We start from the raw sequence: 14600 nt of genomic DNA on the forward strand, positions 1-14600 counted from the left end.
AACTACAAGCACAACAGGACCTGTGAAACAAAACTAAGCAACGCTTTTATTTTCAAAAGAAGTATGATGTTAGCCATGGGGATGAAAATAAATGATGTAATGGGACCACAAACAAGTACCAAACAACCGCTCATTACATCACTAGATAGCTTGAATTTATAAAAAGGTAAATATCTGACCAGTGTGTTTTAAAACATCTGTTGTTTCAGCAAAATGTGTTAAAAAAGATCACATTTCCATTGCCAGTGTAAAGCCCGGATGACCCAACGATCAATGAAGTATTGAGTTTTGTAAGACTGAATCAGGACAACGCTCATGGTAAATAATAGAAACGTAGCTGTGATACTGGTGTCGTTTATGTCATCACAAGTTCATTTAAAGCATAACCTATAGGATAATATTCCAGATGTTTCTGAATATTAAGAAATGCCATGAAAAGACCAAGAGCCACATATTATTGGTTCGTCTAACAAGTTCTGTTTTTATATGAACATAGTTTTTCTGTGTTATAGAGCACTATTGTTCTTTAAAAACATTAAAGACATACCACTGGGCAATCTGCATTACGTATGCATTCATAATGATACTGCACATCTGAAAATAGTCCCAAACAAATGCATTATTAACTCATACTTGTGTGCCGTTTGATAACAACTAAAAAACCATGCAAAATTAGAAGAATTTGAGTTTTTCTGAGCAGTCTTTGAAATGTACCTCCTCATTCAAGTCAAATGGGCTCCTGGGCAGAAAACAGATGTGCAGATGTAGCAGGATGACTCTGCACTAAACAGAGACATTTGCAGATCCTGTGACGGACAGGTTCGGAGGCTCCAACTGTGACCTTATGAATGTGAGTGTACAATTAGACTGCTGTCAGATATCTGCTCACCAGGGGGGGGGTTGATGCTTGTCATTTGGCCTTCATGGAAAATGCAAACTGTGAGGAGGGCCATGTACTCTACGGGAGGTATGGTAAGAAGCACAAAAAGACAAAAATGCATTCATATTGATTTGGATCACACCAGGTAAAGGTAAAGTAGTGTGAAAGTCCAGCTAACAGAAATACCAGGAGACATTTCCTGTGTGTTGGAGTGTGACAGCTCCACAGGAGTCTGGCAGACATAAAAACACTGAGTGTGCAGACAGAAGGAGAGAAAGCCACAACATTGAAAAGTCAAATCTAAATCCCTGCAGGCTGAGCAGCTGGAGTTGTTTTCGTTTCCTCTCTCCTCACCCCCATTACCTGCTAAAACTACATTTTTAGAGATTCACACCCACAGAAACAAACACGCCTGCATTTACTGATTCCAACACCACTTTGACACTCGTCATCTGCAAAACTGTGTTGAGTGAACGCACAACAAAAAGAAGCTTCAATCAATGCGAAAGTAAAGATTTGAGAGCAGACACAAGGTCGGATTTTCGGAACAGATATTTTGTGTAGAATCAAATATCAAACTGCTTGGCAGAATAAAAGATGACAATCTGCTAACCTGAAAATGTTTGCAGGTCACACACTGGCTGTTACACCTTTGTGAAATGTACAGAAAACTAGAAGCAACATGTCAAAGAACCATCCAGACGACAGGATGAGGAAAACATCTAAATGACTCGTAAACATCCTCAAGGTCACACATAACTAACTGCATGGTTGTTATGGCAACACCAGATCCATTTTGATCAAAAATATCAGAGTGTAACAAAAGAATCCCATTACAACTTGAGAGATTCACTGTAAACAACCTAAAAATGCCGCAGAGCCTTACTCAACCCAAGAGGACACCAAGCTGTAACAGCAAAGTAGTTCTTCATAGTTGTAATTTACAAAGCTCACCAATATCCTTCATCATCAGTGTGAATGGGTTGCTTGATGGTTGTAAGAACATAATCACGTTTTGTTTTTTCCAACACTTTTGAAGTTTTCTGCACCTGAAAATGGTTGTGGTTAATGTAAAAGAAGGTGGAAAACACTGAGGAAGCAAAAACAGACTCAACAGTGACACTTCACTCAGATCTGCTCTCATTGTGTCGAAATCTGAGTGGTGATGCCTTCAAAATCTGTTTAAAGAAAGCACTACATTCAAGTCAAGCGACCTTTCTCCAAGTATTCTTCCTCGTGGCAATCCTGATTCTGTCCTCACACTCAAAAACCTCTTCCCTACTTATTTTTGGGGAATATGTACTTTTGCACTTCATCTGAGTTTCTGCATTCTGTGCATACAGAAATACACAGTGTGCAGGGGAAAAGCTGACACCAACAAAAAAAAGAAGAGAGACTGAAGCAGACGAGCAGACAGACAGACCCTGTGGATGTGAACAGCTGAAACACACACACACACACACACACACACACACACACACACACACACACACACACACACACACACACACACACACACACACACACACACACACACACACACACACACACACACACACACACACACACACACACACACACACACACAGGCTGCTCACACTGATGAAAGAATGGTATGAGGGGGAAAATAGGAAATGACAGTGTATGAAAATGACTGTCAAAAATGGGTAAATTCTAGTTTTTGTATATCCTCCATTAAGACTTCTAAATAATAATAAAAAAGAGACGAGAGGCATTGAATGCAAAAGAGGTGACAACATCCATTATGCTAAACATGAGCACACAGAGGCGTTGATCTGGAGCTGATTCTCTGTCCGTCTGTATTTATATTGTAGCTGAATAAATAAAATGTCTCACTCTTTGCGCATTGAAATTCTTCCCTCCTTCTGTCCATATCCTCCATAAAATATGATATGGATGCAGGCTTTAAAAAGATATCATAGTTTCATGTTAAAAGGGTTCACTAGAAACGTAAAACAAACAATGAAACACTTTTAGGTAAAATTGACAGCAAGAGTCGACAAAGATTCAAATAATAGAGGAATATGTATCCACCTTTAGTTTAATGTTAAGCTGTTTTATTAGTCCTGAATAAAAACCTGCCCAGTGCACCAACACGGATACCATAACCATTGTGTCCGTGCGTACATCACGCACTTCCTGTTACAGCCAGTCATCGTATCTGGGCTATCCTGATGTATTGGCATTATCTGATCTCACCTGCTATTGGCTTTCACAGTGTGTGAGCGTTGTTGCCATGACGATGCAAGTAGCACTTTTCTCTGTAATATATAATCAGATAAGAGCAGAATACGAAAACACATACAAACAGGGAAAGAAAGCTGTTACCATTACGTAGGAGTTTAATACTGTGTGAGGAATTTAGAAAAATTTACATTTTACATTCAACTTTCTACAGGAGCTTTAGTTATTGCCGGTTTGTGCACATAAAAGAAAAGCTAATGTCAATGCCGTAATATTAAAATACCAATCCCTCTCCTAAATGAACAACATCAAACCTTGTGGACATGGAGTATAATTCACAGCCTTTGCTCTAACAAATCAAAGCATCTAACTAGCCTATTTTCACAAAGTATGCATACAAACATTATCTGTTAGGTTTTAAAAACAGTTGGCAAGAAATGAGCTACGGGAAGATCATAGGTAATAGTTGCTTTTTCTCTATAAAAACTGCCCATTGATAAAAACTAAAGTAAATATCACAGTGGCTCGTTATAGTAGCATGTGATGAGCAAAAAGCAAGAAAAGAGCTACAAATGTTTGATACTAAAGTCCCAAAAACGAAATTAAATGTGTCCCAATCTCACACTATACCACAAGAACATATACATATTTATTGTATACTATGTATTTTTAGTATACTGTGGTAAACAATATACAAAAACATATTTGATAGTGACGGGAAATTTGGAATATCACCATCATTCACACAGAAGCTTCATGTTTTTCAAAAGATTGATTTGTTTGGTTTTAATTCTGGAGATGATTCACAACTATCAACCAATTGTTTGATTCTTTTCTCCAATCTTTGGAAAGCTGCTCAATTTGTGTGTTTTTCAAATACATACTAAGTGGTTTTAAAATACTTTCCTTTGGCACTTTAACAGTGCAAACTACATAATACAAAACAGCTTTGAGTCAGTATGTAGTATTGATTTAGGACAAACTGGCAGGCTTAATATTCAAATTGCAGCTAGAAATAAAAGTAACGCTTCTGTTACAATCCGACAGATCTTCCCAAAAACACCCCAATCTGTTACGACAGAGAGATAGAAGAGAAAGGACTTCTAATATTTGGCTTAATGTTAAAAACCAAACCAGATAAATACATTTAACACAATTTGATTCAATATTGATAAATTGCCTTGGAATATTATTATATTATATTACAAAGATATAACAGTAGGCCTATAGATTAAAAAAAAGGGTTGTACACGCAGTAAATGTGTTCCTGTCAGTCGTGTAGTACAATACGCTCAAAAGAGCTGGGAAACGTTTATCATTGTAATATTGTCTGTTACGCATGGCTTTATATATTCTGTATTACACACTGTATTTACAGCAGCCTTTTATTTTCTGTCCTGTCTTTATAAAGAAAGGTCCATTCGATAAGGGAAGCTATTGTAAAGTCACCACAATAAAGGGCCTTGATTGGATCAGGCCCTTTCTCTTTTTTCCTGATGTGCTCCCAAACCTTGGGATTGAAATGGCTGACACTTCCCACAGAAACAGCATATCAACAGGCATAAACACACGCACACACACTCTTAAAGGTGGGGTAGGTCATTTTGGAGAAACCAGCTCGAGTGCGCTAGAGTTTGAAAATACACAGCCGGAAAAAATCAGCCACTTCCTTACAGAGCCCCTCCTCCAACACACATGAACGTGCACATGACCAATGAGGGCACGAGATAAGTTTGTGCCCAGATGGAAGGCTGACAGGCAGGTAGGCCATCCAGTTACTTTAGCCGGGCCGGCTAAAATGATTGGTCGTGCTTTTTACAGTACTACGGCTTCCACTGAGGATATTTTTTCATGGATTTTTGTCAAAGGACTTAAGATATTCATTGCTATCGGGATGTTAAGAGCATTTCATGAAATATATCAAAAAGTGTATCTCGAGCCGGTTTCTCAAACGTACCTACCCCACCTTTAATATCCACGGGGGGAGATATAAAAGAGGAAACCTGGGCAATACAAAGAAAAGACACTGAAGCGGGTACAAACAGATGTCAGCTCGACTGACGGATCAAAGCGCGGGTTTGAAAGCAGAGAGAGAGAGAGAGAGAGAGAGAGAGAGGAGAGAGAGAGAGAGAGGAGAGAGAGAGAGAGAGAGAGAGAGAGAGAGAGAGAGAGAGAGAGAGAGAGAGACCTGACAGTTTCAGCTGGCAGACACACAGGTCGCCTGGCTGCAGATACAAAAGCAGCTTATACGTACAGATACAGTATACTTTAGTTTACATTATATTAGAAAAATGTACAAGATAATATTATTTGAGTACAGTTCACACATTGACTGAGAAACAACAGTTTAGTTAAAGAGTAAAGTTAAGGCTTGAACAGGACAAAAGCAACACCGTGTTTGTGGCTATGTGTGTGTGTGTGTGTGTGTTTCTGAGTGTGTGTGTGTGTGTGTGTGTGTGTGTGTGTGTGTGTGTGTGTGTGTGTGTGTGTGTGTGTGTGTGTGTGTGTGTGTGTGTGTACATAAGTGCCAGGATCAAAGAAGAGCACTATGGCTTACTTTCACTTGAGCCATTTGCAACCCCTAATTCTATTAAACTCAATACCTACTGTAGGGATGCAAAATGGCAGCCACAGAAAGGCCACTAGAGGGAGCTGTGGCATCCAGCGTATTCCCTCCATAAGCTTTAGGCTTCAAGGTGGTTTGGTTCATTTTAGAGCCTCTTCCTCTTAAAGTAGTCAGCGTACTGCCCTCCAAGGCCCTGGGAGTGCTGCCCGATGTAGGCGCCGTCTGATGCTGTCACTTCCTGCACCGCCAGCTGAGGGTACTCCCTCTTATGACCCCGTGTCTGGTTCTGAAGGGAAGAGTTAGGGGTGAAGAAATTATGTTTTGTAATATTTAAAAGTCTAAAAGGATCAATGTTACTGCTGTTTCACTGCCTGATGGATGTCACATGTTGTGTGTTGGATTGTAATTATTTTAAAGAAAATGCCATCAAACTTCAATACCTTTTCTTAAACATCAAAGAAAATGTCATAGTATATTTATTTTTGTTTTGTGTTTAATAACTTTTTGGAATTTTCTTTGTAACTATATTTTTCAGACAAACTGTACTATGACCTTTTATTTAACTTACTCTCTTCTCTCTTGCTGATTAATGATTCGTCAAACATATGGGAGTCTTAATGTCTAGACTACCTGATCAAATTGGTTGATACCTCAAACTGGAGTTAAACTAAAGTACTATTATCTTTGTTTTTAAATGACAGTTTATAATATGTTTCTTAATGTCTTTCATTTTTGTAAAGCACTTTGAATTGCCATGTGTTGAAAGGTGCTATATAAATAAACTTGCCTTGCCTTGCCTAAAGAAAGAAAGAGATTCCAAAACATTTGGAAATAATCTTGTGGATTTCACAAAAATGCACACATCCTGTGTTTGTGTGTAAAGGTTGCTCTCTCCACTGAGAGAGGGCCACAGAAGCTGTCTGTACAAACACATATAAATCTATCCAGAGACGTGGCTTATCTCAGGCGTCTGGATGCTCTCTGCCTCTCTCTCTGAGTCCTCTCCTTCTCTCATTAGCTTTCATGGCCTTAGACTTTGAGGACTGTGGCTGTGTTTTAAGGCTGTAATGTGGTTACAGCCTTAAAACCTAGACAAAAAGGTCACACACAGTCCGCGGCCGCTGTTCCTTAAAATGGTGGCATTTGACCCTAAAGGAAAGCAGTGTGCACCAAAAGGATTGTGAGCACTCCAATAGACTTATAATAAAAGGACATGCAAGGTGACATCAAGGTTTGTCACTAATGTATCTTGCTTTTATCTGCAGTCAAGTCGGATTGAGAGCCTCGTCAGTGTTTTATCATTTGGGTAGTAATGCATTTACAACAGCCGGTAACGCAATAAACACTTCCTGTCTCTGCTTCACATGAAAATCCTTTCATTGACTTTTCTGTTTGCTTATATTGTGAATCAACAACAGTAATCCTTGTACTATACATGAGTTTCAATAACTAGGTTTTCAAATGTAAACAACAGTTGTGTGACTCCTGCAGACCACTCATTAAATACATATTCATAAAGGTGTCTGTTTTATATTACTTTGGCATTTGTTTAAGGATAAGCTTATCACACCTAAATCCTTCCAGTAGAGTTTTTTCTGCTGAAAATGAGTGAGCTGAACAGTGATCCACCAGCAACCCACTGTCAACAACGAATACTGCACACTAATATCAGCAGTCATAGGGGCAACCCTGAAGGGGGGTGGCTGGAAAATGAAATGTTTGGATTGTGTTGCTCTGAACTATCACTTCAAGAGAGAAAGAAGCAAAACCAAAAAAGAGTTTTCTCCAGTTTCACTCAGAGGTACTAAAATGTCACATCCTTTATTACAAGTGTGATGGATGAAGAGGTAAGGAAGAAATATTTATATATTTCACTTCAAAATACTCATTCAAAATCCTGAGTTTGAAATGTAGTGAGTATCCAAGTTATTAAGTATTGTACCTCAGAATTATAACTCTCCAACCCTGCTCACATATGTACCTAAAGAGTCTCATCCTATATTAAGTGAGCATTTTCTATACTCACGTAGTAGTAGGTGTTCCAGTCGGGGGCTGCAGGGTGTGTGACGGGGCTGGGTGCGGCGGCTGCAGGGTGTGGCGCCCCCAGGAAGCCGGGCATTAAAGGCAGGGTGCTGTAGGCAGGGAGCACGGCAGCAGCTGGCAGGATGGCCGTGGGAGGGGGGGCGCCGTTACTGACTGGGTGCAGAGACACTCCTAGAGGCTTACACACATCCACCTCCTGGAAGAGACAAGCACATATTGAACGCCAGCTGGTTGACTGTCTTGAGACTACAAGTCAGAAGCAGCACAATAAAGACAATGTTTCCTGAAGCACTTTCATTTTAGGATCTGTTTTATAAAAAAATAAATGGACTCGCGCTCTTTTATTATCTCTGCCGAGGTTTGTTTTCTGTTTTGTTTGTTTGTCAACGCGATTACTGACAAACTACTTGTCTGATTTTCATGAAATTTGGTCGAGGGTGAGGCATGGGCCAAGGAAGAGCCCGTTACATTTCAGACGTTATCGGAATTACACTGGCGGTTATACAGCCTTGGTGGAGGACTGAGCCCTATAAGTGCCTTTCTTGTCTCCTTACTGCTAATATAAGACACATTCAGTCTGGCTCACTTATATGCCTTAAAGTTCCCCTATTATACTCTTTTCTAACAATATATTATAGGCCTCAGATTAGGGCTGTGCATCTTCACTGGTCTCACGATTCGATTATCCTGTCAACGATTCGATTCAATTCGATATCCCGATGCATCACGATTCATACCAATGCGTTGCATCCTCAATTTTCTATATTACTGCACATGGCTTATTTTTCATCAATGCATACATGCAGTAAATACATATGAACTCTTTTTATTATTTAGAAAGTGCTTCAGAAATCAATAACATAAATGTCTTGACATTCATTTATAAACCAAAATAAATGAATTGTATAGGTCTAGCCTCCCTATATCTGTGTGTGAAGTTGTTCCATCCTCAAAAACAAAAAAAGAATGCTTCTGCAGTCTAGCTGCAGCTTCTAGCAACGGTCTTCTGTTAAAAAAAGGACACTGAATGTCCTGAATGTGGCATCACACACAGGACTTGAGTCTGAACACAGCAGACAACAGGAGTATTTACAACAGCATAACAACTAAAATACTGCATGTGGGTGCACACTTACATTCTCTGTCTTACATAAATCCCATGAATGTATGAGATTAAGTTAGCTTCATTATATCTCAGTGATTAAGTGAATAATAAAGTTTCTATCGGGTCACTATCAGCCTGTCACTCATTATTTTCAGGAAGGGGGCGGGGTTTGGAGGAACGGAGGAGACGGTGATCGCGGAAGCTTTTTTCCTCCTGCCTTCACAAACTTTACACACGTATCGTCTGAAAATTGCTAGAGGACATTCATACTTTGCAATCCAAGACTTAATTAAATCCACCAAAAACCTGACTTGATTGTAACGCGATTATTTTTGAAAAACATAAATCCCTGTGCCGCAGCGACACGGAGTGATTCAGAGCGGGTTCTTCTGCTGTTGGTTCTGGACTGGTGGTGTTGGGTTGGTGGATAAAGCAGACTACTCCGTGTTTGGTGTTGCTGTGCCGCTGTCACGTCTGTTCCCTGATCTCTGCGTCACCGACCGATTTGATATTAAAGTGACAGAAAAAAAAAACGTTATAGTAAAGCCGCGGCCGGAAAATCAGGAAGCAACGTTACTACGCTATAACCGATTATCTTCCGTCACTGCATCGAGACCGAATCTTCCACGTCCGCATCGCAATGCATCGTAGAAACGATTATTTTCAACACCCCTACCTCAGATAACATGTCTCTGAAGTGTTTGGCATGAAATACCAAACAGATCATGCATTGTAGCATCCCATAATCCCCTCTGTTTCAAAAGTGCTGATTCTGTATCTTTAGCTTTAAATGCTAATGAGCTGCCACTCCCCTGGCCCCTCTAAGAAGTGATTGGTTTAAAAAAACAAAAACACGATGGTGCTCTGGAAGGAGATTCAGGGATATTGGCTAATGGTTGCACAACCGTGAAAATAATTGTGACATCATGAAGTGGCCCAAATCTGATCAGCTCATTTTCAGACAGGTTTTTATATAAATGGATCAGGACAAAAAGAGAGAGAGTAATTCTTCCTGAAACCTTCCAAATCTCTTAACTCTGAGGGGACACATATTTATGTATGAAAGACATGGAAAAGGGCATTTTGCATAATATGTGACCTTTAATGTATGTCTGTTATGCCTGTTGGACGGCAGTAGCTCAGTCTGTTGCTGGTACCTGGAGAAGTGCCAGTTTGCATTCCACCTTTGGAGTGGACAGGAGGCTGACATTTCACTGTGTTTGCTGTTCGGTGTATGTGTGATCATAAAGACAAGAATAAAGAAAAAATGGCACTAAGTTGTTGCCATGGGCTTCTTGTTTTTTTAAGGAAACCAGCCAAAACTAGAAAAAAAGGTGTCCTGCTATCACCCTGAAGTGAAATACGTCTTTGATACTGGAGAGTTTTTGTTTTATTCTTATCTAAAAACAGAGGGATGATAGCTCATATATGAGACTTCAAAGGTCTTTTATTTTGAAACTGTACATCAGATTGTCCTGATATTCTCTGAGTGGCTAGTTGGGGTGTGCTGCTATCACCCTGGAGAGAAATAAGTCTTTGATAATTGACAGTTTTTTATTTATTCTTATCTAAAAACAGAAGGACGATAGACCATGGCCGTTTCTCAATGTCGAGTATACCTGCTGCAGAGCCACTATTTCAAGTATACTACGTCATTGAGTGGCGCCGAATGCTGGGCATTTAACATGCATTTAAACAGTCCTTCGGCGCCACTCGATAAAGTATACTTGAAATAGTGGCTCTGCAGCAGCTTTACTCGACATTGAGAAATGGCCCATATATCAGATTTAAAAAGTATTTTTATTTTGAAACTCCTTAAGTTGTACATTCACTGTTATAATGTGGTAGTTTCCGCTAGGATTCTTTCTTGCCGGTCAAATGTCCCGAAATAATTTATTTTACCGGACAAATTTGAAACTTACCGGTCATGTTTCAATAATAATAATAAGAATTGTGTAGCAGAGTTTCCGTTAGCAGGTAATTAGCGGACTATGATCGTCACCGGATATGCTTCAGTTTAAAACTCAGTTAATCGGAGTCATTTTTTTTATATTGCTTCAGTTTATAATCGTAATAGATTGAAAAGTTCAGATTCATTTTTCAATAAATGATGCGCTTCCACAAACAACATCATTATTACATTCAAACAAACTACTTATAGTAGATAAAGTACATTATTCAAAAGTTTACATTGGATAATAACACGGGAGAAACGGATCCTCTCCCTCCCTCCCTCTCTCCTGACAGCCCGTCTGTATCTCATGCAGCTCGCTAAACAGTGGGCGGAGCTTCAGGTGATCACGCAGAGCTGCGTGTCTCCGTCAGACTCAGCAGCTGATCTGATCTCTCTCTCGCGTCCCGTTATACTTCACTCGTGTTTATGTCCATATCGATCAGATCCAGCTCTCCTGATCGGCCTTTATAGAGAGCACCGATCAAATTATTAAGAGTGAATATCGGCCGATATATGATCGGCGGCCAATCGATCGGAGCATCCCTAATTATTACCGGACATTTTGACCGGCAGGTTTTGAATTTACCGGTTTTTAATAAATGTTACCGGTAATTACCGGCTAACGGAAACCCTGTTCCAGAGGTGCTTTGGTTGATCGGATTACATTCCGTCCTCACATTTTCACCTTCACTTTTATGTGGTCACGCACGCTCTATCCGATTGCAATGCGATCACCGGAATTGCATTTTATCATATGGTGTAAAGCTGTAATAATGTCAGGAACCCATCGTGTCATTTTCTCCGAGATATCTGTTTCTCCAGCAACAGTCACTCAATGGACCAGAATGCAACTCTGGCTGCGTCTTCAAGCAGGCCCGCCTCCATAGCGGCAGATAAGCCAAGTCTTTTCTGCTATCAGCTGCTGGGTGCAGAGTGATGTGTTCCCTCTAACAGGCTATCAGTGTCTTAGAGAGAGGTCAAAGACAAACATGTAAATACCAGCATGCTCCTCTGAAGGCCGCGGCTCAGATCATTTACACTACTGGGCAGGATGTTGTTTTGATTTAGTTTTAAAGAGCTTCTGGTTTATATGGAGCTGGTCAGGTATTATAGATCACATTTACTCATGCTTTCAAGACATTTTGAGGGCTCTGCTGGGCATGTATTGTTTGGGGAGTGTGTGTGTACCTTGCTGACGTAGGCCTGGCTGGCTGCAGCAGGCTGAGAGTAGTACTGAGTGACAGCCTGCATGTAGGAGTTGTAATCCCCATAGGTGGTCACTGGAGGAGCCTGGGACAGAAGATGGTAATTGTACAAAGTTTTTAGTAAGTAAAGGAATTGATGCGTATCAACTATAAATAATAAAAACAGGCATTACTTTTTGAATCGTTAAGGTGTTAACATGCTATTTAAAGTCAAAACCCTAAAAAAGAAGACAAAGCAAACCAGGGATAGGGATTGAAGAGAGTTGAAAAAAAGAGTAAGGAAATATTGCCACTTATTATAGAACTTATCAGAGTTAGCTCCCCCTGAATATCTAATCTTCTCTAAATTTAGAACAGACTTAATATCACAGAGCCACTGAGTGCTAGAGGGAGCTTTAATATACTTCCAGTGAGGAAGAAGATCTCTTCAATTTCTGAGAAAGTATTCTGAGCTCCCATAACCACCTGCTGTTCTCTGTGATCTGAATCAAACAGCTTCTCAAATGTTGTGTATTTGAAAATTAAAGATTTCAAACCAATCAACTCGTTTTTGGAGAAATAAAATGTAACAAATACAACTACAGCTTAAGGCAAGTTAGGTTTAAGCCTTTTTCAAAAATGTTAAAGGTTGTATAAGACATTTTAATACAAGAGAGACGTTATTGTATATTTGTAGATGCCTTTAACAACTTTTTTAAGGACCTGCAGGAACCCTGAAACAAATCATAGATTTACACAGACAAATACATGCTACATCCCACACAGTTAAATACATGTGTGTGTTACCTGTGTGTGCTCCTTGCTGTAGTCTGTGGCCGTGTTGTTCTGCTGAGCGGCGGCGCTGTAGCTCTGAGCTTGTGCTTGGTAGTGCTGGTACCACTGCTGCATGGCCTCCTATGGCACAAAGACAGATTCATGTTTGCTCGGGATTTTCTTGTCTTTGCTTCATTTCTACGTCCCTTTTTATTTTATTCTTTCTTTCTAACTTATAAAGTATTATTCCTACAAACAGCTCTCCTCCATTACTCGTCTTTGTCTCGTCATAGTAGCAAAAGTAAACTGACCGTTTTATTGGTTATCTAATCAGGATTAATTTGTTTGGATAAGTGGATTGTAATTAACATTTAAAAATATGGTTCTCTCCTTTGTGAAAATATCCGATATGTCACTTGCTGCTGGAGGAAGCATAACAATGATGAGAGCTGAGACAAACAGGTGAAAGAAAGAAGAAAGAAAGACAGAAAGAGATGCAGACCAACATGACGGATGAGTGTGGCGTGTTAAGAGAGACAAAGGGACAGATGGAGTGAAACAGCTCTCTGTGCCAAATCCTCTCATACTGTCTGTCCAAATATCCATATCCATTCTCATCTCTTCCAGCGCCTTGTCTCCCCTACTTACAGCTCTCTCTGTCACTACTGCTCTCATCCATCCACTCATTATGTATCCATCTATCGATCACCTTTTCAGCCACCATCCCTCTCTCTCTCTCTCTCTCGCATTTAACACAATTGTGCAAAGCAGACCCACAAACATCCATCAAACATCCTATTTCTACATGTTTCTCTGTTGAGTCTGTTTCTGTACCTGTGTGTAGGCCTGGTTGTATTGGCTGTAGTCATTGGAGGTATCTGTGGTGTATTGGGCTGTGGTTGTAGCTGCGGCGCTGTGGGAGTAGGAGCCGGACCCCTGGGAGACCACGGGGCCCACCGGGCTGCCGTACACCCCGGAGCCAGGCGGGCCTCCCTGTGCTTTACTCCCCACTGACCCTGGGCAGCAGAGGAGGAGACACAAGAGTTACGTAATGTTGCGTTTTATCACACTTCATTTCATTTTGCCACCATGACATTATTTCATGGCCTAATTGCATTTCATATTGACCATAGCCATTTTGTTGTTTCTTACTATAATGTTTGGTGTTTTCTTTACATGTTGCTGTTGTGTTTTGGGACAAATGCTTTGGAGGAAGACCTCAAAAGAGTTGCTGGGATTTTTTGGTTAGAAATGTAGCTCTCATATGCAAAGCTGTAAACATGTCACATTTCTTTGATATGATTCTGGATTGCTGTTTAAATTATTTGTACAGTAACTGCTGCAAATCCAAGCTGACCACCTTTGCCTCGTCAAAAAAAGAAGGAAGCTATAAACTTTCAGGCAGCTCAAAAGATAGAACTATTTTTATTAAAAGGAGGGAACGTGTGGTCCTTGAGGCACATAAATAGTTTTTTTATTAATTACATTACATTATTACATTACATTGCATTTAGCTGACGCTTTTATCCAAAGCGACTTACAATAAGTACATTCGACCAGGAAGACACAACCTTGAAGAAAACAGAATCATATAAGTACATCAGGTTTCATAGAGCCAAACATTTCAAGTGCTACTCAACTGGCTTTAGGTAAGCCAGTCCTTTATTAGTATAAAAGTGCTTCGTTAATAGTTCTAACGCTCGAAGTGGAATTAATAAATGTAATGGGTTCAGAATAGACCCTTTATCTGGAAAATGTGTAATGTTTGTGAGCTCACCTTGCAGAACCACTCCCGGCATCACACTGGCCAGGTTCAGGTAGGGATTGGAGGGCATTCTGACTTCTTTAGGAGGATCACCCAACAGAGAGCCCTGGCCATTGCTTGCCTA

The 14600-nt window shown here is 40.1% G+C and overlaps 1 protein-coding gene across 2 annotated transcripts in view; it reads right to left on the minus strand.

Annotated features, from left to right (window-relative positions):
• Window positions 1–3225: 3225 nt before the first annotated feature.
• Window positions 3226–14600, minus strand: part of raver2 (ribonucleoprotein, PTB-binding 2) — a 93907-nt gene continuing 82532 nt past the window's right edge. For both annotated transcript variants that reach the window (XM_034210482.1, XM_034210490.1), the window contains 6 exons: window positions 14489–14597; window positions 13546–13727; window positions 12745–12852; window positions 11942–12043; window positions 7678–7890; window positions 3226–5937 (listed from right to left, as the gene is read on the minus strand). In XM_034210482.1, coding sequence (XP_034066373.1) covers window positions 5797–5937; window positions 7678–7890; window positions 11942–12043; window positions 12745–12852; window positions 13546–13727; window positions 14489–14597 — 855 coding nt within the window. In that variant the 3' untranslated portion in view covers window positions 3226–5796. The remainder of the gene's footprint in view (window positions 5938–7677; window positions 7891–11941; window positions 12044–12744; window positions 12853–13545; window positions 13728–14488; window positions 14598–14600) is intronic.

This window comes from Gymnodraco acuticeps, unplaced genomic scaffold, assembly GCF_902827175.1.
Source record: "Gymnodraco acuticeps unplaced genomic scaffold, fGymAcu1.1, whole genome shotgun sequence".
NCBI classification, from domain to species: Eukaryota; Metazoa; Chordata; class Actinopteri; order Perciformes; family Bathydraconidae; genus Gymnodraco; species Gymnodraco acuticeps.